Below are 26,115 nucleotides of genomic sequence, written 5' to 3' on the forward strand. Positions count from 1 at the left end.
AGGGGCTGCAGAGGCGGAGGCCCGGCCCTCCTCTGGCCACTTATTTTCCATGGGAAGTAGGAGGAGGAGAGGGCACCTGAGCAGAGTTGGGAGGTGGGAGGGACAGGTTTGAAAGAGCAGGGAAGGCTTGCAGTAATGCAGCAGGAGAGAGAGCTGGCTGCAGCAAGGGCCAGGCAGTGGGACCCCGTGACCATTCTCAGTGCCATCAGTCTGCTCAAGGGTGTGATGTTCTTTGGGAGCACCCAGCAGCCTGGGTAAAAGTTCAAAGGACAGAGAGTTGAAGTCATCCAGGCATGAGGTTTCACTGGGATGGTTCTGTGGATGGAGTGAAGTTAGGACATGGGCAAGACAGTGACTGAGGTAATGAGCCAAGCAATCTACACTGGAAGTGGGGCAGCCGGAATAGGCTGAGGGTCAGGGAGGAAGCAGAGGTAAAAGAGGTCAAGGGACCAGAGTGACAATGTCAGAGTGAGCAGGTTGAAAGAGTAGAAGGCATGGCCATAAAGCACAGCCTCTCAAGGAGGGATTCCAGAGAGGCTGCAGCTCTGAGCCAGGGCAGGTGGACACCCAGAGGAGCCGTGGGCGTGGGTGTGCGGCTGCAGCCTCGGCCTCTTGGCAGGACTCACAGAAGCCTCGTGGAAGTCAGCTGCGGCTAGGAAGGGCAGCCTGGCAGCTGTGGAGCAGGATGAGGATACTTTTTGCGTGTTTGTTTGTTTTTATTGTCTTATTATGCCTAGGTGAGACATGTGCCTGGGATAGCATTCATACAGCATGAAAGAGTATATTCTAATAAGTCTGTTCTTCACCCTGCAGTGGGCTCACAGACCAGAGGCAACCACACCACCATCTTCCTCTGTGTGGAGCTTTTCTTGGAGCCTGAGGGGTAGTGGTGGTTGCAGCTCAGATGGGCAGAAGGCTTCCCCACTTCTTCCTTCCAAGGTCCCAGGCTGCAGGTCCCCTCTCAGCACCCCAGAACTGCTCAGGGTATGGAGGCCCCTGGCCAACCCCTCAGTTTCTGAAATCCTCTCTTCCTCAACTGCCAAGAGAGCCCACTCCTCGGGCTCCCTCCCCCATCCCTGAGCACTCCTTGTCTGCTCCTGCCTTTAAGTGGTGGTCCAACAGGGCTGCGTCCTGCATCCGCTGCCTTCTCGCCTCATTCTGATGCATTCCTGCAGCTTTACTTTCCACCTCCAGCAGCATCGGGGCTCAGAACTCTCTCTCCTGAACTCCAGTCCTATATACTCATTGTCCACCTGACAGCTCGCCTCCAACTCAAGGAGCCACAGCTGAGCTCATCAGCTGCCTGTCTGCCCATGGCCCCATCAGCAGCGGACATGAGTTATCTCATGGCCACCCAGCATCTGTTCACCCCAAGACTGAACAGGCCCAGATTTGGTGCACAGACAGCCCTCTGCTTTGGACCCTGTGGTCTGTGGTGTTCCTTCCACCTCTACCCCAACCCAAGTACAGCATGTTACCAAAATCTAGAACATTCCATACTCTCAGCGTAGTACTGTTTCAGGGTTAGCACAGAGTCAAACAGGCCCAATAGCAGCAAACCCCAGGGTTTGGCCCAAGTGACATGGGAGAAGACCTCCCTCTTTCCTGATAGGTTTGAACCTGAGAGGCTTAAAGCCAATGTCCTGCCTCACATGGAGGCCGGGAACGCACACCATCAATACTCACAGTGCATTTTCTTGGCATGAGGTATGTGCCAAGCACCCTAAATGTGTGGATCTCACTTCATCCTAACAAAACATGGCACGAGCTAGGCCCTATTTTTCCCCACCCTAAAGAGGAGGGAATTGAGCCACAGAGAGGTTCAGGGCCTTGTCAGGCCATGCAGCTAATAACTACGGTGCCAGAATTTAAATCCAGACCATGTGATTCCAGAGTCCTTGCTCTCAACCACCAGGCTCTACTGCCAGAAGCCGACACAGGCAAGCAGAGCTACAAGAGGAGGGGAAACTGAGGCCTGCTCCCACCATGGAGCCCTGAATCATGCTGGGCCTGTGGCCAGAACCACCCTTAGACTTTTCAGTTACATGGGACAATACGCTCCCTTCTGCCTGAGCCAAATATAGTTTGGGTTTTCTATAAATTCAGACCAAAAAAGTTCTAACTGATAACACATCCTCTCAGTGGGTGGCGCCACCGCACACACAGTATTCAGGCTGGAAACCAGAACATCGTCCTCCCCTCCTCCCTCTCCCTCATCCCTCACATCCAACCAGTGACCACAGCTGGTGTCTCAGCCCTGGCCCTCTTCTTACCCCTGGTCCAGGCGACTATCATTTTTGTTGGGTTTTGACAACAGCCTCCTTGCCTCCTCTCTACTTCCAGCCTGCTATCCCCACCACAGACTTACCCCCAAGTTCTTTAAGATCCAGATCTTAACATGTCACTTCCCGTATGAAACCTTCCAGACACCTCACTGCTCCTGGGGTAAGCTCCAACTCCTGCCCAGTCTGGCCCTACCCACCACCCTGGTCACACCTCCCTCATCCGCCCTGCCCCAGCCCCCCTGCTTCCGAAGCTCGCTGCTTCACACCTCCAAATCTCTGCCTGAAATGCTCTTGCCCTCTTCTTGCCAGGTAAATGCCCAGTGGTGATGCCACTTCCTCTGTGAGTTGTGCTTTGCTAATCCCAGCAGAGCTCTCATTCTCTGCTCTCGGCTCTTTCACTCTGGGCTCTTTTCATTGTCTACTTTAACTTCAGTTTTGTGAGCACCACTGTTTACTAGAATGTGAGCTCTTCAGGGGCAGGGGTTCTGTCTTGTTTTTTTGTGGTTTTTGTTTGTTTTTTTTGTTTGTTTTTTTTGTGGTTGATGTTGTTGTTGTTTTGAGATGGAGTCTTGCTTTGTCACCCAGGCTGGAGTGTAGTGGCATGATCGCGGCTCACTGCAACCTCTGCCTCCTGGATTCAAGCAATTCTCCCCATTATAGGCATGCACCACCACATCCAGCTAATTTTTGTATTTTTAGTAGAGACGGGGTTTCACCATGTTGGCCAGGCTGGTCTCAAACTCCTGACCTCGTGATCCACCTGCCTCGGCCTCCCAAAGTGCTGGCATTACAGGCATGAGCCACTGCACCCAGCCCTGTCTTGTTTATCTCCTCATCCCCACGTCCCAGAGTATGCCTGGCACAGAGCGGTCACTCAGTAAATACTCATGGAAAAGAGAATAAAATGAGTGTTCCCAGGAATAGAGGGCTGGTTCTATACCACTTCTCTCCTCTCCTCTCCTCTCCTCTTCTCTTCTCTCCTCTCTTCTTCTCTTCTCTCCTCTTCTCTTCTTCTCCTCTCTAGGAATGGTCAGATTCAGGGAAAATAATGATGCCACAGGATGATTACTATGCAGAAAGACTTTTTTCAATAAATAAGCATGTTACCTATTTGATCAATGACAAACCTATGATATTGTCACCTACATTTTATAAACTAAGAGACTGAGGTTTAGGAAAGTTTTGCAATCTAGAATTCCATGCACTTGCTCACGATACCCACTCCCATCTCAAAGCCGAGGCTCAGGCTGGACTCTGATGAGACAGACCCCAACAGTGACTGGTTTAATGAAGCGGTGCTCTTGCCCACACTGGCCACAGGGGGGCAGCCGAGTGCTGGCGTGAGGGTGGCTTTCTGCCCCACTTCACACCCACCCTCGGAAGATGTGGATCTGAAGGTGCAAGGGGAAAAGCCACCACTGAGGAGAGGCCAGGGGACAGGGGCTGGGGTTGCTATATCTGCTAGAAATAGGTAAAACTGGAGGGGAGTCGGGGAACAAACCACTAATTCCTAGAGTCAAAGGCTGGAGACAGATCATAGACCTGAAGCTTGCATCACCAGCATATTTAATAACAGGCCACAGAAAGCGATGCAGCATTCCTGGATTGAGGGGGTGCTGCAGGCCTGCAAATGAGAGGCACTGACTTGCAGCAGGGGCCGGTCACTGTCAGACCATTGCTGCCTCACACCAGACAGTACAGGCGCTGCACTCATGTCCTCAGAGGCCAGAAGGCAGGGGGCACAGCCAGCACCTGCTGCACCAGGCATCCAGGATGTGTGGCCACTTCAGTGCCCAGGACATGCAGCAGGCCTCAAGCGGGCTGGAAGTGCAGGTCTCCCAGGTCCAGGCCCACACCGAGCACTTCCAGAGGTCCAGTGGAGCAGTTCAGAAGCAGCAGCTGGGTGCAAGGATCCCAGGTTGAGGTCTCACCACAAGCCAGGTATCTCCCAGTCTGTCATCTGCAGCAAGAATGGGCTGAAGGTGGCAGGGGATCCCAAGCGGCAGCAGGAGAGCAGGCTCTCTTGCTGGCAGACGATGTGGGGCTCAGGAATCTGTAGAGAGAGCCACCCCCGTCTTTGCTGCAGAGGGAGCTGCACTATGTGGAGACTGAGGAATGGACTCCATAAACCTCTCACAGGCTTTCCCAGCTTAGGGAAAATCTCAGGGGCTGGAGGAAGGTTAGGGCAAAATCTGAACCCATCAGCCGCCCCAGCCCTTCCCCTATGGACGGTGCAGGCTAAGTGAGCTGGCTAGGAGTTCGGGTGCCTGGCTTCTCTCCCTGGCACTCAGACCTGCACCCATCCCCCACATCTCACTCCCAGCTGGAGCCTGATGGGGTAACAGCAGCACCCACTTCCCAATTTTCCACATTCTTTCCTGCCCACTCAGCCTGACAGCCTTGACCAGGGTCAGAATTCCACAGCAAACATCTCAGTCCCTTCCCACAGGAACACTGAGGTCCCTGGCACACCCCACGCCCTGCCCTCCAAGCACTGGACTCAGGAACAGCAACGGGAGGAAGTTGGATGAAGAAAGCCTTTGCCCCCACCTCTACACCCCCGCCCCAGCCCTGTCCTGGGTGTGAGCAGACACGATGATGCTGGGGGCACAGCCCTTCCCGGCACCAAATCACTCTACACCCTCACACCACAGGAACTTGAGCCCAAAGGCCAAACGGAAGGTCATCAGCCTTCGGCCCTGATCCCTCGGCTCTGACCGCTTGGATTTTTTTCCACGGATGTTTATTCCAGCTGACCCTCTAAGCCCATCCCCCCTCAGGTTCAGGCCAGGAAAGCTGAGCCCAGCTGGCTGAGGAGCTGCTGCCGGCATCTGGAAGACTGCTCCCCACAGCAAGAAGGTAGGCAGGGCCCCGGGGAAGCAGAATGGGAAGGGGGCAGTGGCACAGGGGTTTGGGGGTCCATCCCTGATTCGCAAATGTATGAAGAGAGGCCGCGTTTTGCACCAGCATCTCAAAGAGTGATGAGAAAGCAGGGAAGGGAAGAGGACAGAGTGAGAGGGGCCCCCAAGTGCCAGAAGGGGGCCTGAACTTGGAATCAGGGCCCAGGGTCTGCTTCCAGCTCTGTCATTCATGTGAGCATGTCACTTACTGTTCTCCCGCGTGTAAAAGGAAGGGGTTCCCAGTGATCTGGAGACCCTCTCTCCCAGCTGAGAAAGGAGAGAAGAGTATGGGGCCAGAGGGTGACAGGCAAGTCAGCTGGGTGAAACCGGGTACAATCAAGAGAGGAAGTTCCCACCCTCTCCCCCAGCAAAGGGAGGGGGGAATGTCCCCTGGGCCCAGCCCCCTGCCTGTGCCAGGTGCAGTAACAGACACACCACACACACGCCTCAGGGCCCTGGACAACCCTCCCTCCTAGGGGGTGGAGTGGGGGAAGCTGAGGGGGCCCTGAGGTGAGAAGTCCCTGGCTCAGCAAGGCCAGTGTGGTGCCGCTGCCCAGGATTAGTGCCAAATCCTGGGCTGCTGGGCAGGGATCACACGTTGTCGTTAGCTTCGCAGCTGCTTAGCTGCACCTGCCCACACCCTCCCGCTGCCCCTCACAGGCACTCAGCCTGACTCCTTTCTCGGATGGAAACTGGGACCCTGCCCTACCCCAGATAAGCAGGGGAGGGGCTCCAGAATCGGGGGAGGGGGGGCAAGAGAGGCCAAAGTCACCCCTGACAAACACTCCCACCCACAGAAACCCCCAGGGCTCCTAGGTACAAAGCTGAACAGAGGGAAGGAACAGAGAAGGCCTCTCCAGCCCCTGTGGCTCTGTCCCAGGTGGATTTCGCCTGTAGTTACCTTGTCCTCAGGCCATCCAGGCCCTTCCCTCCAGATGGCTCCTGTCCTTGGAGAGACAGAGGGAGACACCCAGACAGAGCCCCCACAGCTGGAAATCCTCAGCCCCACTTCCCGGAGCAGCGCTTCCGAGGCCCCCCAGCTGCGGGGAACCCTGCCATCCACACCCCCCCAACACACACCACACAAAGCTCCTTGCTCTGGGCTACATCTACTCCCCCACCCCTTACCACCCCCTCCCCACGACCTGCGCAGGGTCCAGGGAAGGGCCTTCCACACACCTCCCCATTCCCCAGGGCCACCCAGGCCCCTGGATCTGCCCTCAAACATGACCACACTCCCCTCCCTGTCTCAAGAGGGAGGCCAGGCAAGGAATCTCCCTCAAGCACCCTCCCAGGGAAAAGCCTTCAGGAAGCTGAGGCCAAAGGCTGGAGCCGTCTGCCTGTCTCCTCAGCCCCGTGGAGTGGGCAGTGCTGGGGCCCGCAGAGTTGGGCCTAGGACCTATAGGGGCTGGGGCAGATGCAGACCATGGAGGTGAGGGTGGGGGCTAGGGAAGAAGCCCCCAAAGCACACTGTGGCCTCCAGACTCTCTCCTCTGTCATCCTCCTGCCTCCACAACCACCCCACAGTTACACAGCAGCCTCTGTTCGTAGAAAACATAAGGCTGAACACTTAAGATGGGAGGAGGGGGCCAGAGCTGCAGGAGACACAATCCGGGGCGGGGCGGCCTCCTCCTGATCCCGCACACCTGGGTGGGCTGCAGCCCCACCGGCCGTGGACTTACAGAGCTGGGAACCTGAGTCGCTGAAGAGCGACTCATTCTCCAAAGACAGGTGCCTTGCCGCGCCCCAAGAAGCCTCCTCAGTAAGGAAGCTACTGTAGCCCCCCGAACCCCCGCGCCCACACTCCCGCTACCCTCCCTCTCACCTGTGTGGGGCGCGCCGCTTCGGGTAAGGGGTCGGGACCGCAGCAGCCGTCGGGCATGCTCCGGACCGCTCGGAGTCAGGGGCTGCCTGGAGGCCGCGACCACCGAGCGCAGCCGGGCGCCTAGGAGTCGTCGTCGCCGTCCTCTCCGCTGGCACTGCCCGGCTCGGGCTCGCGGGACGCGCGCTGCTCGCGGGTCAGCAGCGCTGTCAGGCCCTGGGCGCGGAGGAGGAGGCCGCCGCCCAGGAACAGGACCCCGCAAAGCACCAACAGGGACAGCACGCCGAGCACCACCGCCTGCACCGCGCGCGGCCCCTCGGGGGGCTCCGGCGGCGACGCCGACTGGTTACAGCAGGAGCTCAGCCAGGCGGCCTGAGCCGCGGCGCCCGCCTGAGAGCCGTTCATACTCCAGCGCCGGCTGCCCAGATGTGGCGGGATCGCCAGATGTGCAGGAGCCCAGACTGGCGGGCGGGCCGGCGGCTGCGTCGGGGAGGGAACCAAGGGGCGGACCCCAGGCGCCCTACGCCCCTACCCCTTGCGCAGAGCGCTCGGGCACTTCCTAGACAAAGAGCTCCAGCCGTTGTGGCTACGGCCCTTTCTCCACAGGCCCGGACTCCGGGCCTGCTGTATTTCTTCTCATCCCCAAGGCCCACAGGCACCCCCATGCAAGTCCAGTCAGCCAAAATCAGGAGCCCTGTCCCCAAGAGTCCCTCCCCTTCGCAAAGTGGGCCAAGAGGTACACCTGGGCAGAGCCCTGAGAAGATCCTCAGACCCCATCCCAGCTGCAGGCTGGGGTGCTGCCCCTCTGAGCAGGACACAAGACAAAGGTGATTGTCTCCATTCTTGGGCTTTTTATCCCTAGACCAAAGTTCTATGCTGCTAGGTGGCCCAGGTGGCTGCTGAGCCAGGAGGCACACGGGCAGCCATAAGGGTGAGTCCCACCCTTCCTCGTCCATCATCCCCTTCAGAAGCCTCCTGGGGCTGGACAAGCAGGCCAATGCCTCCTCCACACTCCACAGCAGGGAGACATTCAGGTATAGCAGAGCAGAGCAGAGCATGGGGAATTTAAGGCCCACCCCCACTCCTTTTCTCAGGCCCCATAGGCCAAGGAGAGTCACATTTACAGACCAATGGGAGAGCACAGATTTGATCCACCAGGACTGCAGTCCTGACTCTGGATAAATTAGTCCCCCACTTCAGAAAATCGCAATGCCATAAGGGAAGGGAATGTTACTGTCCCGTCTACTAGGGTAGCCCATTGCCAGCTAGGTGTCCCACAGCCAAGCCAGGGTGGGAGAGTGGAGCAGAGTCCAGCTGCAGAAAAGCAGAAAGACTGGAAAAGTGGACAGAGAAGCAAGACCCTCCTGCCAGGTCTACCAAAAAATTCTGTAGCAAGCCTTGAGTCCTCTTCTAAAAAATAAAGTCACTGCCAGTCAACTACCTGTACCAGTCCCCTCAGAAGGGATTAGATTAGCTGATGGCTGTCTGGTAGGAAAACAGGAAGAGTCCCCAGACTGCAGCAGGCCAAGTGGGGGACTTGCTAGAAATTGGCCTTCTTCAACTATAAACCCTCCTCCTGAGTCCTGCAACTCTCTGATGCCCCAGAGATCAAGAGTAGAAACATCACATGGCCAAGGGTGACTCGGAATGGGAAAAGCGCATTCCAAGTGCAAACACTTCCTGGTCATCCTGACTACCTACCCTGCTCCAGGACCATGGACAAGACCCCCCACTCCCACCCCATTTCTCCCTCAGCATCCCTCCCTACACACAATTCATTTAGTCTGGTTAGAACTGGCCCAGAAACAGCCAAAAAGCATTGTAAAACATGGACTGTATTGATGAGAGCATAGCACACAATGGGGGCTTGAGTATGGGGGTACAGAAATGAATGTGAGTTACCGAGGCAATGGCAAGGGCCAGCCCAAGCTGGAAGAAGTGTCACCAGATGCCGGATAGTCTCAAGCTGGCCAATGTGTCTCCAGACATGACCCACATCAAATGACCTTTCTGGTGCACATGGGGATCTATGTGCTCTATGAAGACAGAGAAGATACTCTCTGGGGCCATGGTGAAGCAAGACCAGACAACATAAAGGCCAGGGATGTCACAGCTTCCTTAGAAAAGGTGGAGATAACACAGGAACAGAAAACCAAATACATGTTCTTACTTATAAGTGGGAGCTACATGATGAGAACACATGGACACACAGCGGGGAACAATGCACACTGGAGCTTTTTGGAGGATGGGAAGAGGGAAAGGATCAGAAAAATAACTAATGGGTACTAGGCTTAATACCTGAGTGATAAAATAATCTGCAAAAGTTTACAAAAAAAAAAAAAAGGAAAGTGAGTTTGGAAGTGTTGAAATAGGGAGTCGATTGGTGGGGGGAAAAGGGAGGAACAGCTCAGTCACATCCAAAAGCAACAGACCCTCACCCTACAATGCACCTTCCTTCATGAGACTGGCTATAGCCACATCTGGATAACACCTGTTTTGTGTGAATATCCAGCCAAGTACAAAATCTGTCCATTTTCATACACCTTTAATCCCATCCACCCACCCCCCTCATCTTGGAGCAATGCCCTCAACACACACCTGTGTCCTCACAGGAATGCCAGAAAGTGTTAACACGTCAGGCAGACACAAGACAAGGGAGAGATGGCTCAGCCCAAACTCATGTTCTCAACTTTATTCCCCATCCCAGTGGTGGCTCTTCTGTACAGTGGAGAAAGAAGGGGGACCCCACCAGGGCTATGGAGAGACAGTAGAGGCAGGACTCAACCGTCAGCAAAGATTAAAAGGATGACCAGAAGCTGGCAACCACAAAACCAAGAAGCCAGCGGGGGCTGCCCCTTCCAAGTCTCACCAATGACCCAGAGCAGGTTCCAGAGCCCAAAGGCCCAATAGTACAATTCCCAAAAGCCAAGGTCTGGGAGCCATCAAGGAGCATCCAGAGATCCAGCGATGCTCAGAGGGCAAGGGTGTCTTTGATGAGCCTGCGCATGGTGGTGGTGACTGAGGTGCCCAGGGCATCAGTGATCTGGAAGGAGATCTTGTACAGGTAGGGCTGCACGTCCCGCAAGCCTGTGTCAAACACGTTATCCACCTCCGACTGTGTGGGCATCTTGGGCAAGTACTCATGCCGATTCATCACCTCCACGATGTTGATGATCTTCTCGCAGAGTTTCTCACCCACCTTCTCCCGGCAGATCTGCCGCTCCTGCTCTGTGGCCAGGGCTACCACATGCACCTTGACCGTCCACACTTCCCATGGGATGCACTCGTCTGAGAATGGCCAGCGAGACTTCTTCTTCTGGTAGAACTCCAAGGACATCTGCCCCAGCCCATCGCCACCAGAGTTGCGCAGTGCATCCTGGGAAGAAGGGAACGAATGAGCAAGCCAAGGCCTCTGAGTTCCCACCTGTGAGGGCCTGCTTCCCACACCCCAGGGAATTATGCTCTCTTAGCTCTAGTCATCATCCAAGCATGGCAAGGAAACAAGACTGGGAGAGGGTAAACAATCTGGGCTTAGTGACACAACAAACTGCCAGCCTGAAATTGTGTAGTTCAAGCAAACCAACAAAATCTGTCTCCAAGCCCAACTCCTCCAGCTTGGTGAAGAACTGATATTACAGGAATAACTACTGGTCTGCAGGCACGTATTCTGTGCTAGGAACTTAACACACACAATCCCACTGGCTCCTCCCAACAACCCCATCAGCTTTCACCAAGGCACAATGAGGCTTAGAGAAGTAAGGTAACTTGCGAGAGTCACATGCCTATGGATGGCTGGACCAGGGTTTGAATCTGCATTGTCTGATTTCTAAATCCTTGCTTTTCACCTTTGCATTGCATCAAGGGCCTCCTCCTTCCACACCACCCCTTTAGCCCATATCCTTCAAAATGTTCTAATCACCTCGTCAACATTTCCCTCTTCCCCTGTAAACTCTATTTGTCTTCTCCACTGCCAATTAAACATAATTCTTTTGATATTTTTTAAAGAAACTGGGTCTTACTCTGTCACCCAGGCTGGAGGGCAGTGGAGCAATCATGGCTCACTGCAGCCTCGGACTCCTGGGCTCAAGCGATCCTCCCACATTAGCCTCCTGAGTAGCTGATACTACAGGCACACTTGGCTAAGTTTTAATTTTTTTTATTTTGTTAGAGACGGGGTATTGTTACGTTATCCAGGCTGGTCTCGAACTCCTGGGCTCAAGCAATACTCCTGCTTCAGCCTCCCAAAGTGCTGGGATTACGGTCACAAGCCACTGCACCCAGTTCACAGTCTCTTTTATGAGCTAAGGAAGAGGGAACTGTAGAGCCCAGTGGTCCTTGCTCAAAAAGAGGGAAACCAAGCAACAGAATGGGGAAGGGAAGTTGAAGGACAGACCAGACCTGGCACTTCTCCCTCTTCTCCCCTGAGAGGCAAACAGGACCATCCAGTCCAATGATTCTGCCCTTGCCACCCCATGGGTGTGAGTGGCCCCATACTCCTCTTCCTAGGGCAGCCAGGACCCTGAAGTTCCTTTCCATCTGAGTTAATACCAACCCAGAGGGTAAGGATGCCTGAAATCCTGAACCACACTCATCAGGGAAGAGGCTCTCCTTCACTGACAAACCAAGGTCAAGTAACCTTGAATGGCTAATGCATCTGTAATGTTTACTGTGTGCCAGGCTCTGTTCCAAACACTGGGCATATTTGACTTATTCAGTCCTTGCAGTGCACACACCCTTTGAGGTAAGCAAGATTATTATTGCAATTTTGAGTGGAGCCGCTAGCCCAAGGTCACACACTTGCTGGGTGGCAGACCCCAGCTCCAAAGCCCATGCTCTTCACCACTCTGCTCCACCTGCCTCTCATGGACACCTGGAGGATACAGGGCTGAGTGCTGCTGCTGCTCTTAAGGGTGACTAGGAAACCACTTATGAACTTGCCCTTTCTGGGTTTGGAGGGACAATGAGAGACAGCTTTCACCTGACACTGGGCAACCCCCTGCAATGAGCACACAGTACCCAGCACAGTGAAGGGCTCTGCAAACATTTATGGAATGAAAGTCAGACACACAGCTCCCCCGTGTTCTAACCCCAGAGCAGATGCCTTCAGGCTCATGCCAGTAATTCAAGACCAGCCTTTAGTTCAAGACCAGCCTGGGCAACACAGTGACACCCCATCTCTACAAAAAAAATTATTTTTTTTTGGAGACAGGGTTTTGCTCTGTCACCCATGCTGGAGTACAGTAGCGTGATCATGGCTCACTGCAGTCTCGAATTCCTAGGCTCAAGCAATCCTCCCACCTCAGCTGCTCAAGCGTCTGGAACTAGAGGCATGTGCCACCACGCCCCACTAATTTTTGTATTTTCTGTAGAGATGCAGTTTCGCCATGTTTCCAGGGCTGGTCTTGAACTCCTGGGCTCAAGCAATCCGGCCATCCCAGCCTCCCAAAGTGCTGAGACGACAGGCGTGAGCCACCAGGCCTGGCAAAATAAATCTTCAAAAATTAGCCGGGCATGGTGGTGGTGGTGTACACCTGTGGTCCCAGCTGCTTGGAAGGCTGCAGTGGAAGGACTGCTCGAGCCCAGGAGTTCAAGACTGGGGTGACATAGTGAGACTGTGTCTCAAAAAAAAAAAGGGAAGAAAGAAAAATTATCTTTGCTACTTTAAAATTTAAAAGTACGCACTCAATGAAATGGTCAAACACTGTGACTCTGAACAAAGACCAGAGGAGAAGGCACACTACCACTCCCACCTCCTGAGGTGACCAACAGCAGCAGCCGGCCGTGTCCCTTCTACATCTTTCTCCTACCCAGGCACACAATGCCACACCACCAAAAGGGACACTCCCATCTTGGATGGCAGCCACCTGAACCAAGCAAGCCGTCCTCTGGGGGAGTTTCATGTGGGAAAGGAAAAGTGGAAGCAGAAGCAGAGAGAGCTGTAGCCAGAGAGGTCAAGACCACAGAAGCAAGGATGGCCCCAGGGGACCTGGCCGCCAACACTGCTCAGCTTCCTGCTCTCCCTTTTCCCCCAGGCACATTTATGAGTGTCTCCCTCCCCCACCACACACACACACACACACACACACACACACACACGCGCGCGCGCGCACGCGAGCGCCCGCGCGCCCTCCCCTGAAGAGGAGCTCTCAACACATCTGTTTCTCAGAACCTGAAAGAACCCGATTCACGCACTCAGGAAGAGAAGGCTGGTTCAACACCAAGCTGGGGTGGAGGAGCACTCGAGGCCCCCCTGCCATCTGCTATGCCACACCCTTACCTTGAACTCCCCGACACCCTTACCTTGAACTCCCCAACAACCTTGCGCAGGGCACGATCCAGTTCCTCAGAAGAGACACGCACGTAAGTGAAGTCGATGAAGTCACAGTCAACATCCTGGGTGCCCACGGTGCCAATGGAGTAGGTGCCCTCCTTCTTGTAGTGGAACTTGCCTGTGCTGCGGTGCAGAAGCACCGTGTGCAGCACAGCCAGCATGGCCTCCTCCACCTGCCGCCCCTCCACCGACACCTCCAGCACCTCCGAGCGACAGTTCATCCTGCACCCAGTAACCCACACCAAGGTGCGGAACTAGGATAAAGACAGGCGATCTTCACCCTACCCAAGGGCCACCCTGCAAAAGGAGCGCAGGTCAGAATGCTGACAAGAATAGTCCACGTGTTATCTGTTCACTTCCTTCCAGGCTCAGCTCAGCCTCTGCCTCCACTGGCCCTTCTCTGCATTTTGGCAGCACACACTATCAAAGAATCATCAACTCTCAGGATCAGAAAGTGCAAGAGCTTCAAAGTTATCAGTCCAAATGACAGGCTGGGATTCCATTTTACAGCCTTCAATGTAGTTTACAGCAGATGCTCACTGTGCAACATTTGTCAGGTACTAGACATCAAAGGCAAGCACGGCCCCTGCCCTCAGGCTGACAGGATGAAGAAAAAGCACGCAACTAAACATTATCACCATGGAGAGAGTACAGGGTGGGAGTAAGAAGTACAGAAAGATTGGAGTCTGATTTCCTGGGGCCTTGAATGAACAGGTTAAGGCATTTGGACTCTGTCCTAAAAGCAGGGAAGAGTCAATGCATCACTAAGCCAAGATCAAATCTGTGCATCAAAAAAGTACCTCTAGGCCGGGTGTGGTGGCTCACATTAATCCCAGCAACTTGGGAGGCCGAGGCAAATCACTTGAGCTCAAAAGTTCAAGACCAGCCTGGGAAACATGATAAAACCCCATCTCTACCAAAAATATAAAAAATTAGCTGGGCCTGGTGGCAGGCGCCTGTAGTCCCAGTTACTTGACGGGCTGAGGCAGGAGGATAACTTAAATGTGGGAGGCTGAGGCTGCAGTGAGCTGAGATCATGCCACTGTGCTCCAGCCTGAGTGACAAAGCGAGACCCTGTCTCAAAAAAAACAAAAATACAAAGTAATAAAATAAATTTTTTAAAAAAAGACAAGTACCTTTGGCTAAAGGGCAAAGAATGGCTCTAAACCGTATTGGGGTCACAAACTGCTCTGAGAAGTGAATGAAGCCATGAAGGCTGGGCTTTAAAAACATGACTCTCACACACACACATATACCAAATCTCACCTATTTCTAGAGACACCCACATCCACAGACTCCAGGGTAAAAACTTGTGGATTTAAGGCACAAAGGCTGGGCACGGAAGTCAGTTAAAGACCACTACAGTAGATGTAGTTACAGAAGCAGCATAATCAGGTGTGGGCGATTTTTCATGTCCTACAGTCCTGGGTTTGAATCCCACCTCATCTACATCTTGCTCTGTGACCTTAAGCAAATCACTCAACCTCTCTGAACTTCTTATCTGTAAATGGGGATAGTAGTGAGAATTAAGGTAACACATGTAAAATACAGTAGAAAAGTGGTTGAAAACGATGACTTGAAAGCCAGACAACCTGGAATGGAACTCCAGCTCTGCCACTTGCTCCATGCTCATGATCTTGGGCAAGCTGCTTAACACCTATCTGCCACATATACAAAAGAGATAATAATGGCTACCTTGAAAGGGTTGAGGGCTGAATGAGCTAGCATGTATAAAACACTTAAATAAGTACCTGACAAATGGTAAATATCCACTAAGTATTAGCTGCTATAATTCATTATTACATTGTTACTGCCAAGAGATGATGCAAGGCTATACCACAGCAGTGGTAGAGAGAGTAGGAAGGAGAGAACAAGAGACTTGAGAACTAGAACATAATAACTAAATACATGCCCAGAGGGAGAGGGAACTTCAAGTTCCTTATAACTCAGAGTATTCAGCTTGCAAACCTCCCCTGACTGGGAATTCACTAGCTCTCACAACAACCAGTCAATGTTCAGGAAGTTCTATTCAGTTATTCTGATTTATTTATTTATTTTATTTATGAAATGGGGTCTCACTCCATCACCCAGGCTGCAATACAGTGACACAATCTCTACTCACTGCAACTTCTGCCTCCCAGGCTCCCATCCCAGCCTCCCAAGCAGCTGGGAACACAGGCGAACACCACCACACCTGGCTAATTTTTTGTATTTTTGGTAAAGAAAGGGTTTTGCCATGTTACCCAGGCTGGTCTCGAACTCCTGAGCTCAAGAGATCCACCCGCCTCGGCGTCCCAAAGTGCTGGGATTACCGCACCCAGTCCAGTTATTCTTTCTGCTGAAGAATCTGTCTCTTAGTGCTTCAAACCACTTTTAGTTTTAGTTTTGGTACCCAAAGCCACACAAAATAAGTCTCACCTCTTTTCCACAAGTGAGTTTTTATTTAGGGGCAGCTATTCCACCACCCCCTCACCCTTTCTACAGGCTGAAGGTCCCCAGTCCTCAAAAACATGTCTGTTCCACATCACATCTTATCTGCATGGAATCCTAGCAGCTCTCCTCTAAGTATATTTCACTCATCTGGTTGACAGATGGTGAATATAAAAAGTATATTTCAGTTTGTGTCTGCCCCTTTTAAACTGTTGCTCAGCACAGGATACAGGGCAACGGTCTGTGGACTGCACAGAGATCAGGCCAGCTCTGCCTCTCAGCTGGCGATCAGCTCGCGTCTACCTGTACTATCAAGCACCATTACGTTGTGTTTTTGTCTCTACCACTAGGCAAACAATTCCTATATTCTGCTTATAGGGCAGAGACTATATTCCATTCATCACTATAATGGATAGTACCTTCTACAAAACAACTGCTCAATTGATCCCAACCCAGGAATTCCAGGTTCTTCCAGGGGTTGCTGGATTAGTTTCTCCTACATGCTTGGATCAAGAATGAGAAGGGCTCTCTTGCTCGTTTTGCCCTCCAGTTTTACTCCATCCAGCAGTTTTCTTCCCATCTAGAGACTCCCGGCTCTGGTCCGGCTCCCTTTCTTCCACGACTTCTCCCTCCTGTGTCCCCCGCAATCGTTCACACAAGCCACACATCTCACTTGTGCCCCAAGCCTGGGCTCCATCCTCATTCTACGTGCTATTTTAGGATCCACTCCTCCAAGAAGTCAGTCCTGACCAACCCCATTCTCCTTCCCACAGCAGCCACATTTGGTCTGTGAAAACCTTGTTGTCCCCTGCCCCACACAGTGAGCAGTGAGCAGCAGGGCCCACCAGAGTAGGGTCTGGAAAGTCTCGTCCCTCTTGTCCCCCCGAGTGGCAGAGGCTAACAGCCGCCTTCTCAAGCCTGGCTGGAGCACAGGGTGCGCCCATTCCCACCTTGAGTGTAGAGTTTGGAGCACGGATTCCTCAAGCTCGGCTCATGCCCTTCCTCCTCCTCCTCACGCCCTGGTGCGACCTCCGCAGGTACGCTTCAACCTCCGCACGGCGCTGAGCCACAAGAGACCAGCTAAAAGCAAAACCAGAAAGCTTACTTGGCTCCATATCAAGAGACTCGGGACGGACGCAGGAAGGAATTCCCGCCCGGGTCCCGTATCCCCCGCCGCCACTACGCGCGAACCTCCACAGTCCACGTAACCAGGGAGGAACGGACTCCTCGGGTGTCTCGGGGGCGGCGCCCCGCGCCCAGGCTGGCTGGACTCGGAAGCTGGAGGAGTGCCCGCGTTCCACTGCCCCGGGGGATGCCCACGCCGGCACATGAGAGGGGGCACACGGTTAAAACAGCTCCCACCTCCCCCAACCACAGTCCACGACCAGCCTCTCAGATGCCACCACTCTCCCGGCAGGCTCCAGACCACCTGGGTCGGAGGCTGAGCCGGGACCGGAAGCCGCCCCGCCCCCCGCGCGCCGGGAAGCTCACCAGATCCCACGGCCCCGGAGGGGGCACCTGCCCAGCTCGCCGGGCCCCCGCATGCATTTGCCGCCCACAACATCCGCGTAGTCACAGAAGCACACGCAGATAGTCATGCGTTGCTCTCTGATCTGGGGGCTGCTCCTTTCGTGGTTATGTCTCGGATTTTAAGAGTTGATGGTGATGAAGATCCCCCTCATGTGGACGAGTCCATTCAGCCCACCACCGAGAACGCTGTGGTGTTTCGGCCCGTACAACTCACTTCCGCCATAGAGACTGGAGGGAAGGAGGAGCCCTACGGGCTCTCGGCCGCCTCCCTAGGCCGAGCGGAGTCATCGGCGGCGAGCCTGGCCGGGAGACGCTGACGCGGTGCCCAACTCAGTCCGGACTGAGAGGTCTGGAAGGAACACTGATCACCGCAAGATGAGGGGCGTACCCCGTAGAGAGAGGTCCTGGAGATGAGCCCACACCGCTGTACTGCAGGACGCCCAGTGGATGGCAAAACTTGAGTTTGTTCAATGTGCGTAACAGACGGGATCCCTGGCCCTCCACCCACACAGATGCTGGAGAAAGGGGCTTCATCTCTCAGTGTTGCCTTTATGCAGCAGCACTACTTGATACCCCATGGTGACCAATCTGGTGACAGTCCTTCGGAGGCTAGTAATTCGGCCATTGCTTCTCTGCGTGACCCTCAACATCACTCATCCTTTCTGATGCTCTCTATAAACAGGTGGCTGTTGTGAGGATCACAGGAGATAACTCATATGAAAGATTTTTGTGACCTGTAAAGTCTAATATGAATACAAGTGTATTTTTAGTGCTGTGTAACTTCCTGGAGCGCATTTGGTTCTCCATGCAGATTGTAAGCCCAGAGCAGACAGGGCTTCGAGAGCTCGGTTAATGCACCCACCTCCAATAGGAGGCAGTATTTTTTTTTTTTTTTTTTTTTTGAGACGGAGTCTCGCTCTGTCGCCCAGGCTGGAGTGCAGTGGCGCTATCTCGGCTCACTGCAAGCTCCGCCTCCTGGGTTCACGTCATTCTCCTGCCTCAGCCTCCTGAGTAGCTGGGACTACAGGCGCCCACCACCACGCCCGGCTAATTTTTTTTGTATTTTTTTTTAGTAGAGACGGGTTTTCACCGTGTTAGCCAGGATGGTCTCGATATCCTGACCTCGTGATCTGCCCGCCTCGGCCTCCCAAAGTGCTGGGATTACAGGCGTGAGCCACCGCGACCGGCCAGGAGGCATTCTTAAGGTGTTAGCTGGGGATTACCATGCTCATTTTCTGGCCATTGGGGTGCCTCACGCCTGTGATCCCAACATTTTGGAAGGCTTAGGACAGAGCATCACCTGGGGCCGGGGGTTCAAGACCAGCCTGGTCGACATAGTGAGACTCCCATCTTTAAAATAAAAATTAAAAATTTAGCTGGGCGTGTTGGTGTACCCCTGTAGTCCCAGCTACTTCAGAGGCTGAGGTGGAGGATCACCTGAGCCCAGGAGGTTGAAGCTGCAGTGAGCTATAATCACGCCACTGCATTGCAGGCTGAATGACAAAACAAGATCCTGTCTCAAAAAGAAAAAAAAAAAAGTCGGGTGTGATGGCTCATGCCTGTAATCCCGGTACTTTGGGAGGTCGAGGCTGATGGATCACTTGAGGTCAGGAGTTTGAGACCAGCCTGGCCAATATGGTGAAACCTCATCTCTACCAAAAATACAAAAAAAAAAAAGCCAGGTGTGGTGTCAGGCACCTGTAATCCCAGCTACTTGGGAGGCTGAGGCAGAAGAATTGCTTGAACCTGGGAGGTGGAGGTTGCAATGAGCTGAGACTGCACCACGGCACTCCAGCCTGGGCAACGGAGAGAAACCCTGTCTCAAAAAAAAAAAAAAAGCGGATTTTTCTAACACATGCTTTTATCTCCCAAAACGATAATAGATAACATTTATTAGCTGGAATGGAAAGGTCATGATTTTAAATACCATATATGTGTACATATAAATTTAAACCTGATACTAATCAATCCTGCAATATAGATAAGAAATTGGGCCGGGCATGGTGGCTCACGCCTGTAATCCCAGCACTTTGGGAGGCCGAGGCAGGTGGATCATTTGAGGTCATGAGTTCGAGACCAGCCTAACCAACATGGTGAAACCCCGTCTCTACTAAAAATACAAAAAAAAAAAAAAAAATAGCCAGGCTTGGTGGCACACACCTGTAATGCCAGCTACTCCGGAGGCTGAGTCAGGAGAATCGCTTGAACCGGGGAGGCAGAGGTTGCAGTGAGCAGAGATCACACCACTGCACTCCAGCCTGGTGAAAGAGCGAGACTCCGTCTCAAAAAAAAAAAGAAAAAGAAAGTGACTGGGGAGAGGTTAAGTAAGTGGCCCAAGGTCATTCAGTAAATAACAGAGCCTTGAGTTCAAATCCAAAGCTCTTTGCCACTATGGGAGCTCTCTTTCTGGCTGGCTTCTTCAGCCAACTCTCTCCTATGTACCACCACTCTCCAATACACCCCCACCCACCAGTGGTGTCCTGATAAATGCTTCACACCTGCTCTCTGGTAAGGGAAATGCCTTGATTTGTAGCATTTGCCCATTTCCTATCATAGGTGATTTCAAACCACAAGACATCAATGAATGCAGAGTCCAGAACGGATGGATGATTGCATCTTGATCGTCAAGGTTAAAATCAGCCCTTGAGGGCCAGTGCCAGCTGGCTCCAGCACACCACTGTCACCACCTCACCCTTAGGCTTCCCCCTCCCATTCAGTTCTTCGAAACCTGGCTGCACAAGCTCCTCCTCAGGCTGGCCTTTCCACCATCATCTGTTCCCTATCCTCTTTCCTTCCTCCCCACAGTTCTGCCCTTTTTCAGCCCTTGCCTCTTATCCCAGGTGTGGGTGCCTCTCCTGGGAGAAAGAGAAAGCTGCCTGCCCTACAGACCAGCAACCTCTTCGGGAAGCTGCACAAAACCAGAAGGCAATCAGGAGGAAATATTGAGAGGGAAGGGTCTGTAAGAAGCTGAGAGAGGGACCAAGGGAGGTTGGAACCAGTCCTGGAGTGGAGGAGGTGCCAGAGCCCATCCCCAGAGACTGCCAGTGAATAAGGGAAGTGACTGATCTCTCTGGCCATCCACACACTCCACCTCAGCCCTTTGCGACCACTAGCCTGACATCATCATCATCATCATCGTCATCACTACTACCAATCATTGAACCTTGCTAGGTACAATGCCAGCACTCATAGGCCCTATTGTGCTGATTTTTCCAACTACCTTTCAAGGTAGATACAGTCCACCTCCCCGACACTCCACTCTCTGATTTACTTGATATTATAACTGAAGCCCAGTCATACACAGTGATGCATAGTGGTTTCCTGTGATGCTTAATTTTACGTGTCAGCTTGACTGGGACACAGGGTAGCTAGACAGTTGGTTAAGTATGATTCTGGGCGTGTCTGTGGGGTGTTCTGATGAGCCTAACATTGGAATTGGCAGACAGTGAAGCCGATTTCCCTTCCTGGTGTGGAGGGGCTTCATCCAATCAGTTGAAAGCCTAGTAGAACCAACAGGTTGACCCTTCAGTGAGTAAGGGGAACTCCTGCCTGACTGTCTTAGAACTGGGACATTAGTATTTTCCTGCTTTGAAGTTCCAACTGCCTTCAGATAACTGCTTCTCCTAGGTCTCAAGACTGCAATGACACCATCAGCTTTCCTGACTTCAGATCTTAGGACTTGTCAGCCAGTTCCTTATAATAAATCCCTCTCGGCCAGGCGTGGTGGCTCACACCTGTAATCCCAACACTTTGGGGGGCCAAGGCAGACAGATCACCTGAGGTTGGGAGTTCGAGACCAGCCTGACCAATGTGGAGAAACCCCATCTCTACTAAAAATACAAAACTAGCCAGGTGTGGTGGCGCATGCCTGTAATCCCAGCTACTCAGGAGGCTGAGGCAGGAGAATCACTTGAACCTGGGAGGCGGAGATTGTGGTGAGCTGAGATCTCGCCATTGCACTCCAGCCTGGGCAACAAGAGCGAAACTCCATCTCAATCAATCAATCAATCAATCCCTCTCTTTCTCCTGCCACATATGTATGGGGGAGAAACTCTCTCTCTACATTATGTGTGTCTATGTCCTACTGCTTCTGTTTCTCTGGAGAACCCTGACTAGTACACGTCCAAGGCCATGCAGCTGCTCTTTCCTCCTTCCACCAGTCTTTTCACCCACTTATGTCCCTACCCCGGCACTCACCTTTCCATGGAGCCTTGCCTACTGGACTGGGGAACATAAGGAAGGCTGAGTCCTCTCACCTCTTTATCTCACATGCTGACCCACACTTGCCTCTTCCTACCTCCCTGAATTCTTACAGGGAAATTCTCACTGCAACCCTGGGTCTCAGCCCCTCTGAGTAGTCCCATCAGGGAGGGGAGGGAGTGGTTAAAAAACTGGGATTGTGTGGGATGAATTATCTCATTCTATGCCCCTACCTCTGATGATCAAGACGTAATCGTCTATTCATTCATTCATGCCACACATGTGGAACTGTCCACATGCCAGGCCCTTGTAATACCTTGTGATGCCAAGGGGGACAAGTCACAGTTCTAGCCCTCTGGGAGCTCAGAGTCTTCAGAGGAGGTGGACCAGGAGATACCTGTGGGTAAGAAAACCCAACAAGTGGTATGAAAGAAATGGCAGCAGGTTTTGTGGGGACCCAAGAGGGCCAGGATGGAGAGATGCTGGTTACCTGGAATAAAAAGTGACACATTCAGGCTGGATGCGGTGACTCACACTTGTAATCCCAGCAATTTGGGAGGTCGAGGCGTTGGATCACCTGAGGTCAGGAGTTCGAGACCAGCCTGGCCAACATGGTGAAACCCCATCTCTACTAAAAATAGAAAAAGTAGCTGGGCCTGCTGGCACATGCCTGTAATCCCAGCGACTCGGGAGGCTGAGGCAGGAGAATGGCTTGAAACTGGGAGGTGGAGGTTGCAGTGAGCCAAGATCATACCACTGCAGTCCAGCCTGGGCAACAGAGAAAGACTCTGTCTCAAAAAACAAAAAACAAACAAAAAACAGAAAGCGACACATTCAGAGTGAAGAGGAGTCCCAAGCCCTGCTCTCAGCAAGTTGGGAAGTGACCAGGCACCAGGAGAAAACGAGGACAGCTTGAGAGAGCACCAAGCAGCAACCTAGGGAGATGGCAGGGGAGGGGGTTGATTCCAGGAGGAAGTGGGAATTATTCTAGGAAAGCTCCCTGGAGAAGAGGGAAGAAAAAAAACAGGGGGCGGGGGCAGAGAGTAGAAACTGAGGGTTCTGGGGGTGAGAGAGGCAAGGATAAGAGAGAGCAGATTTTCAGCCCGAGCCCAGAGCCACAGCTGCCAAGCAGACAGGCGACTGGCTCAGACTCTCCGAGCCATGCCTGCAGCAGAGGCCTGTGGGGAGACCTTGAAGGCCAACCCAAGACCTTGGGAGTAGGCAGCTGGCTTCGCCTGGTGAATGTGGCCTCAAATGGCCCCAACTCATCCTGGTGTGTGCCCAGGGGAGAGCTAAGCCCCAAAGCTGCCCCTGCAAGCCACCCCAGCTGCTCCAGCGCTGACCCCAGTGGCGTCACAGGGAGTGACTCAAGCCCCAGCAACAACAGTGAGTGGGACTGACGTCAGGCCAGGGCTCCTGATGGTGGCCAGGCTGGCTGGAAAGCCAGCACCCTGCCTGCTGACCCTCCAGCCTGGGCAGGCTGAGGGGGTGAGGAGGACCAGCTGTCCCTCTCTGACATCTGCCCCCTGGACCGTGGGCAGGGGCTCTTCCACCTCCCACCCTTTCTGGGATGTCACTTCCAGCCCCCACCCTCCCTGACGGGGAAAATGTCTGGGCGGATGAAAGAGTGGCAGAGAGCGTGAGAAAGGGGCGCCTCCCAGCCCCAACCTGCCAACCTCACCAGGCAGCCCGGAGACCAGGACCAAGCCGGGAGCAGCTTGTGTGCTGTCTGTTCTCCTGAGGACCCAGGGATCTGTCCATGTTGGGGAAGTGTTTTGTGGCTTTTTTCTCTTTTTTTCATTTTTTTCCAGAAAGGTCTGTGTTTGGCCAAGTTGGGGTAGAAGCTGGGCTTTATTTCTGTGCCTCCGTCCCTCGGGGGTGCGGGACTGTCTCTCCTTGCTGCAAGATCTGTTCCTTTGGCAGGCCGTTCTGAGCATCTGTCGTTCTTTAAGGAAGAGGATTCTGGGCGACTGTGCTTGCAAACGGTTAGGGGGCTGTTTATCTGCCCCAGATAAGGCAGTCTCTATATCTGCCACTGGGGAGCTGTTTTTCTGTCCCTGCTTTCTTGCGGGGCAGGGGCCATCTCTATCTGTCCTTGTGGTATCCCAGCTACCTGGGGCCCTGGGGTGGAGTCCAGGTTTCCTGCTTGGCTATGCCAAGGCTGGGCTCCCTGATTGGAGGCCTCTTTCCTCTGATGTTCTCCAGGCTAGGAGTGCAGCAACAGTCAGCACCCTGCCCGCCTGGCTTGCAGCTGGGCACTGCTCCCTGCTAACGCAGCATGTACCAGGACAGGCCCCCCCGCACTCCCCTCCCTGTCCCAGCTGCCACCCCCAGCCCCTGCGGCCACGCCAGGCCTGATTTATGGTCCTGAGTTGGGGCTGGACAGTGCCAGCGCCTGGGTCAGACCTTGAGGAGACCTCAAGTGGCACCCTTGGTCTGGCAGGGTCAGGGCCCAGGAGGAGACGATGGGGAGCCAGGGTGCTGGGGAGGATGAACACAGCAGGGGCCCAGGAGTGGCCGGCAGGAGGTGGAAGCCAAGGCCAGGGCCTCCAGGGGCCCATAGACTTCCTGCCAGCTCCAAGTCCAGCTGGGGACCTGGAAATGTGCCTCCTGCCTTCAGAAGGTCTCTGGCTTGTGTGGGAAAGGAGATATTGGAGAGTGAAAAGGGCTTTTCCTCTGCTTTGCACTGACTCCTTCCTGTACCCACCATCAGAGGCTGGAGGTTTCAAAGTCCCACTGGCCAGCCTAGGCCAAACCAGACAGTGTCCCAGCCTGGGGCCCAGGAAGAGGCCTGAGAGCCTGAAGCTGGAGCAGGATGGAGGCAGAGGTTTGGGGCAGAGACTACAGCCCGGAGCTGAGCACTGGCTGCCCCGGGGAAGACAGAGCAGCTGGTCCCTGAGCTATGAGGCTGCAAGGCTAGGCCCCTGAAGGGCTGGGTGCCAGATAGACACCCAGGGCTCACCCCTTCAACCTCATCCTCTGAGGAGGCCCAATGGCCCTGGGGCTCTGCTGCACTCAGGGACTTGTGAGAGAGGGGCTGGGGCTCGTCCAGATGTCCAAGCTAGAACTCTCTTAGGATCCCAGGCCCAGCTCACACAAGGCCACCCAGCACTGCCTCACCAGGGCACAACTCTGACGTGCCTGGCACAACTGCCTCATGGCTGCAAAAGGATGTCACTGCTGACTATCCAGGGACCACACAGTGGCCACCTGCCTCTGACAAGTCTCTCTCAGGCTGCCCTCTGCAGCAGCGGAGCTGCTGCCACACAGCTGAGCATGCTGGGTGCTCAGAGCAGGCCATGTGGACAGGACACCCCATTATAGCACGGTCTCCCATGACCTTCAGGTGCTTCTCACATCCTGGAGGCTGACCCTTGCCACACCCCTCCATAACCAAGACCAGGTGGCTGGAGCCCAGGTGTGGGGCAGCTTCCTCCACACTGGCCTCAGGGAAGGGCTACAGGCAGAGACCCCCGGAGTACAGAGCTCTCCCTCAGTCCCTAGACCTCAAAGCCACCCCTCCCCAGTCACAGTGGCACCTCAGGGCTGGGGAGGGGGCCAGGGGCCTCTGGGCACTGGGCCCAGCGTGGGTGCGGTTGGGGAGACAGAGAGGCAGGCTTCCTGGGTCTCCGCGTGAGGACAAACAGCAGACTTTGAGGCCTTGGAAAATCCCGCCTGGGATTCCAGGCCCTGCCGGCGTCACTGCCTTTTGACTATTGTCCCCGTCGGAAATGGGCCCAGCCCCCGGCCAGCCTGGACAGAGCAGCCATTGTGAGGCCCCATCAGGCTCAATGCCCCCTTGTTTGCCCTCCCATCCCATAGCAAGAGTTGGAGGCCAGTTCTTCCAGTTGCTGAGTGGAAAGAAAGGGCCTGCCTCCAGGCTCCAGCCCTTGGGCGGGGCAGGGTGGGGCAGGGTGGGGCTGGAGGAACTAGCCCCCCACCCCGTACCCTAATTGCCAAGGTCCTGAAAAGGAACCACCATCAATGGAGCTTCTTATTTTTGAGGCCCTGGGCAGGGAGACCTAGTGGTTAAGTAGCCAGATGCACCCAGCTCAGCTACTCACAAGCCAGGTGACCTTGGGAAAGTCATATCCTTTCTCTGAAATGAATTCTCCTCTTTTGTAAAAACAAAAGCTAATATTTATTGGGTGTTTGCTGTGTGCCAGGCACTGTGAAAAACACTTTGTATGTATTCACTCCTATAATCCTTATAGTAACTTCATAAAATAGATTCGTTTTCTTATTTCTAGGTGAAGACACTGAGGCACAGAAAGATTAACAAACTTGCCCCAAATCACACAGCTAGTAAGAGCTGGAGCCAAGATGTAAACCCAGGCCTCGGGCTCCAGGGTCCTTGCTTTCGCCACTCTCCCATGGTGCCCCTGTGAGGTGGGAATAGCCAGGCTGTCTTCATGGGATGGCAGCTAGGGCTGGAAATCACAAGCACAAGGGCTGGAAATCACAAGCGTCTGATGAAAAGAATCTGCCAGCGTGAACCCTAATACCCGCCAGCCTCATCCATAGATATAGAGATGCTCCCTCGGCCCCACTCCACTCCCAGCCCTGGCCCCTCCCTGAGCATCTGAGCAGCCCTCTTGCCTTCCCCAGTGCCTGTCC

At 53.8% G+C, this 26,115-nt stretch overlaps 2 protein-coding genes across 4 annotated transcripts in view; both read right to left on the reverse strand.

Moving 5' to 3' along the window:
* SMIM41 (small integral membrane protein 41) overlaps positions 1 to 9,580 on the reverse strand; it is a 30,317-nt gene extending 20,737 nt beyond the window's left edge. The window contains exon 1 of the mRNA XM_054663310.2: positions 7,011 to 9,580. Within this exon, the coding sequence (XP_054519285.1) occupies positions 7,131 to 7,412 (282 nt within the window). The 5' untranslated portion in view covers positions 7,413 to 9,580 and the 3' untranslated portion in view covers positions 7,011 to 7,130. The remainder of the gene's footprint in view (positions 1 to 7,010) is intronic.
* Positions 9,581 to 9,673: 93 nt separating this feature from the next.
* Positions 9,674 to 21,890, reverse strand: ATG101 (autophagy related 101). Of its 3 annotated transcripts, XM_054663309.2 has the most exons (5): positions 21,732 to 21,890; positions 17,260 to 18,041; positions 16,719 to 16,848; positions 13,308 to 13,635; positions 9,674 to 10,383 (listed from the first exon to the last, which is right to left on the reverse strand). In XM_054663309.2, the coding sequence occupies exons 4-5, from the start codon at positions 13,557 to 13,559 to the stop codon at positions 9,979 to 9,981; spliced, it is 657 nt and encodes a 218-aa protein (XP_054519284.1). In that variant the 5' UTR covers positions 13,560 to 13,635; positions 16,719 to 16,848; positions 17,260 to 18,041; positions 21,732 to 21,890; the 3' UTR covers positions 9,674 to 9,978. The 3 variants fall into 3 exon arrangements, with proteins under 3 accessions (XP_054519284.1, XP_001144538.1, XP_001144690.1); XM_001144538.7 differs by lacking the exon at positions 21,732 to 21,890 and having other exon boundaries at positions 17,131 to 17,267; XM_001144690.5 differs by lacking the exons at positions 17,260 to 18,041; positions 21,732 to 21,890 and adding an exon at positions 16,960 to 17,257.
* Between the last annotated feature and the right edge of the window lie 4,225 nt (positions 21,891 to 26,115).

Source organism: Pan troglodytes, chromosome 10 (assembly GCF_028858775.2).
Source record: "Pan troglodytes isolate AG18354 chromosome 10, NHGRI_mPanTro3-v2.0_pri, whole genome shotgun sequence".
In the NCBI taxonomy this organism is placed as follows: Eukaryota; Metazoa; Chordata; class Mammalia; order Primates; family Hominidae; genus Pan; species Pan troglodytes.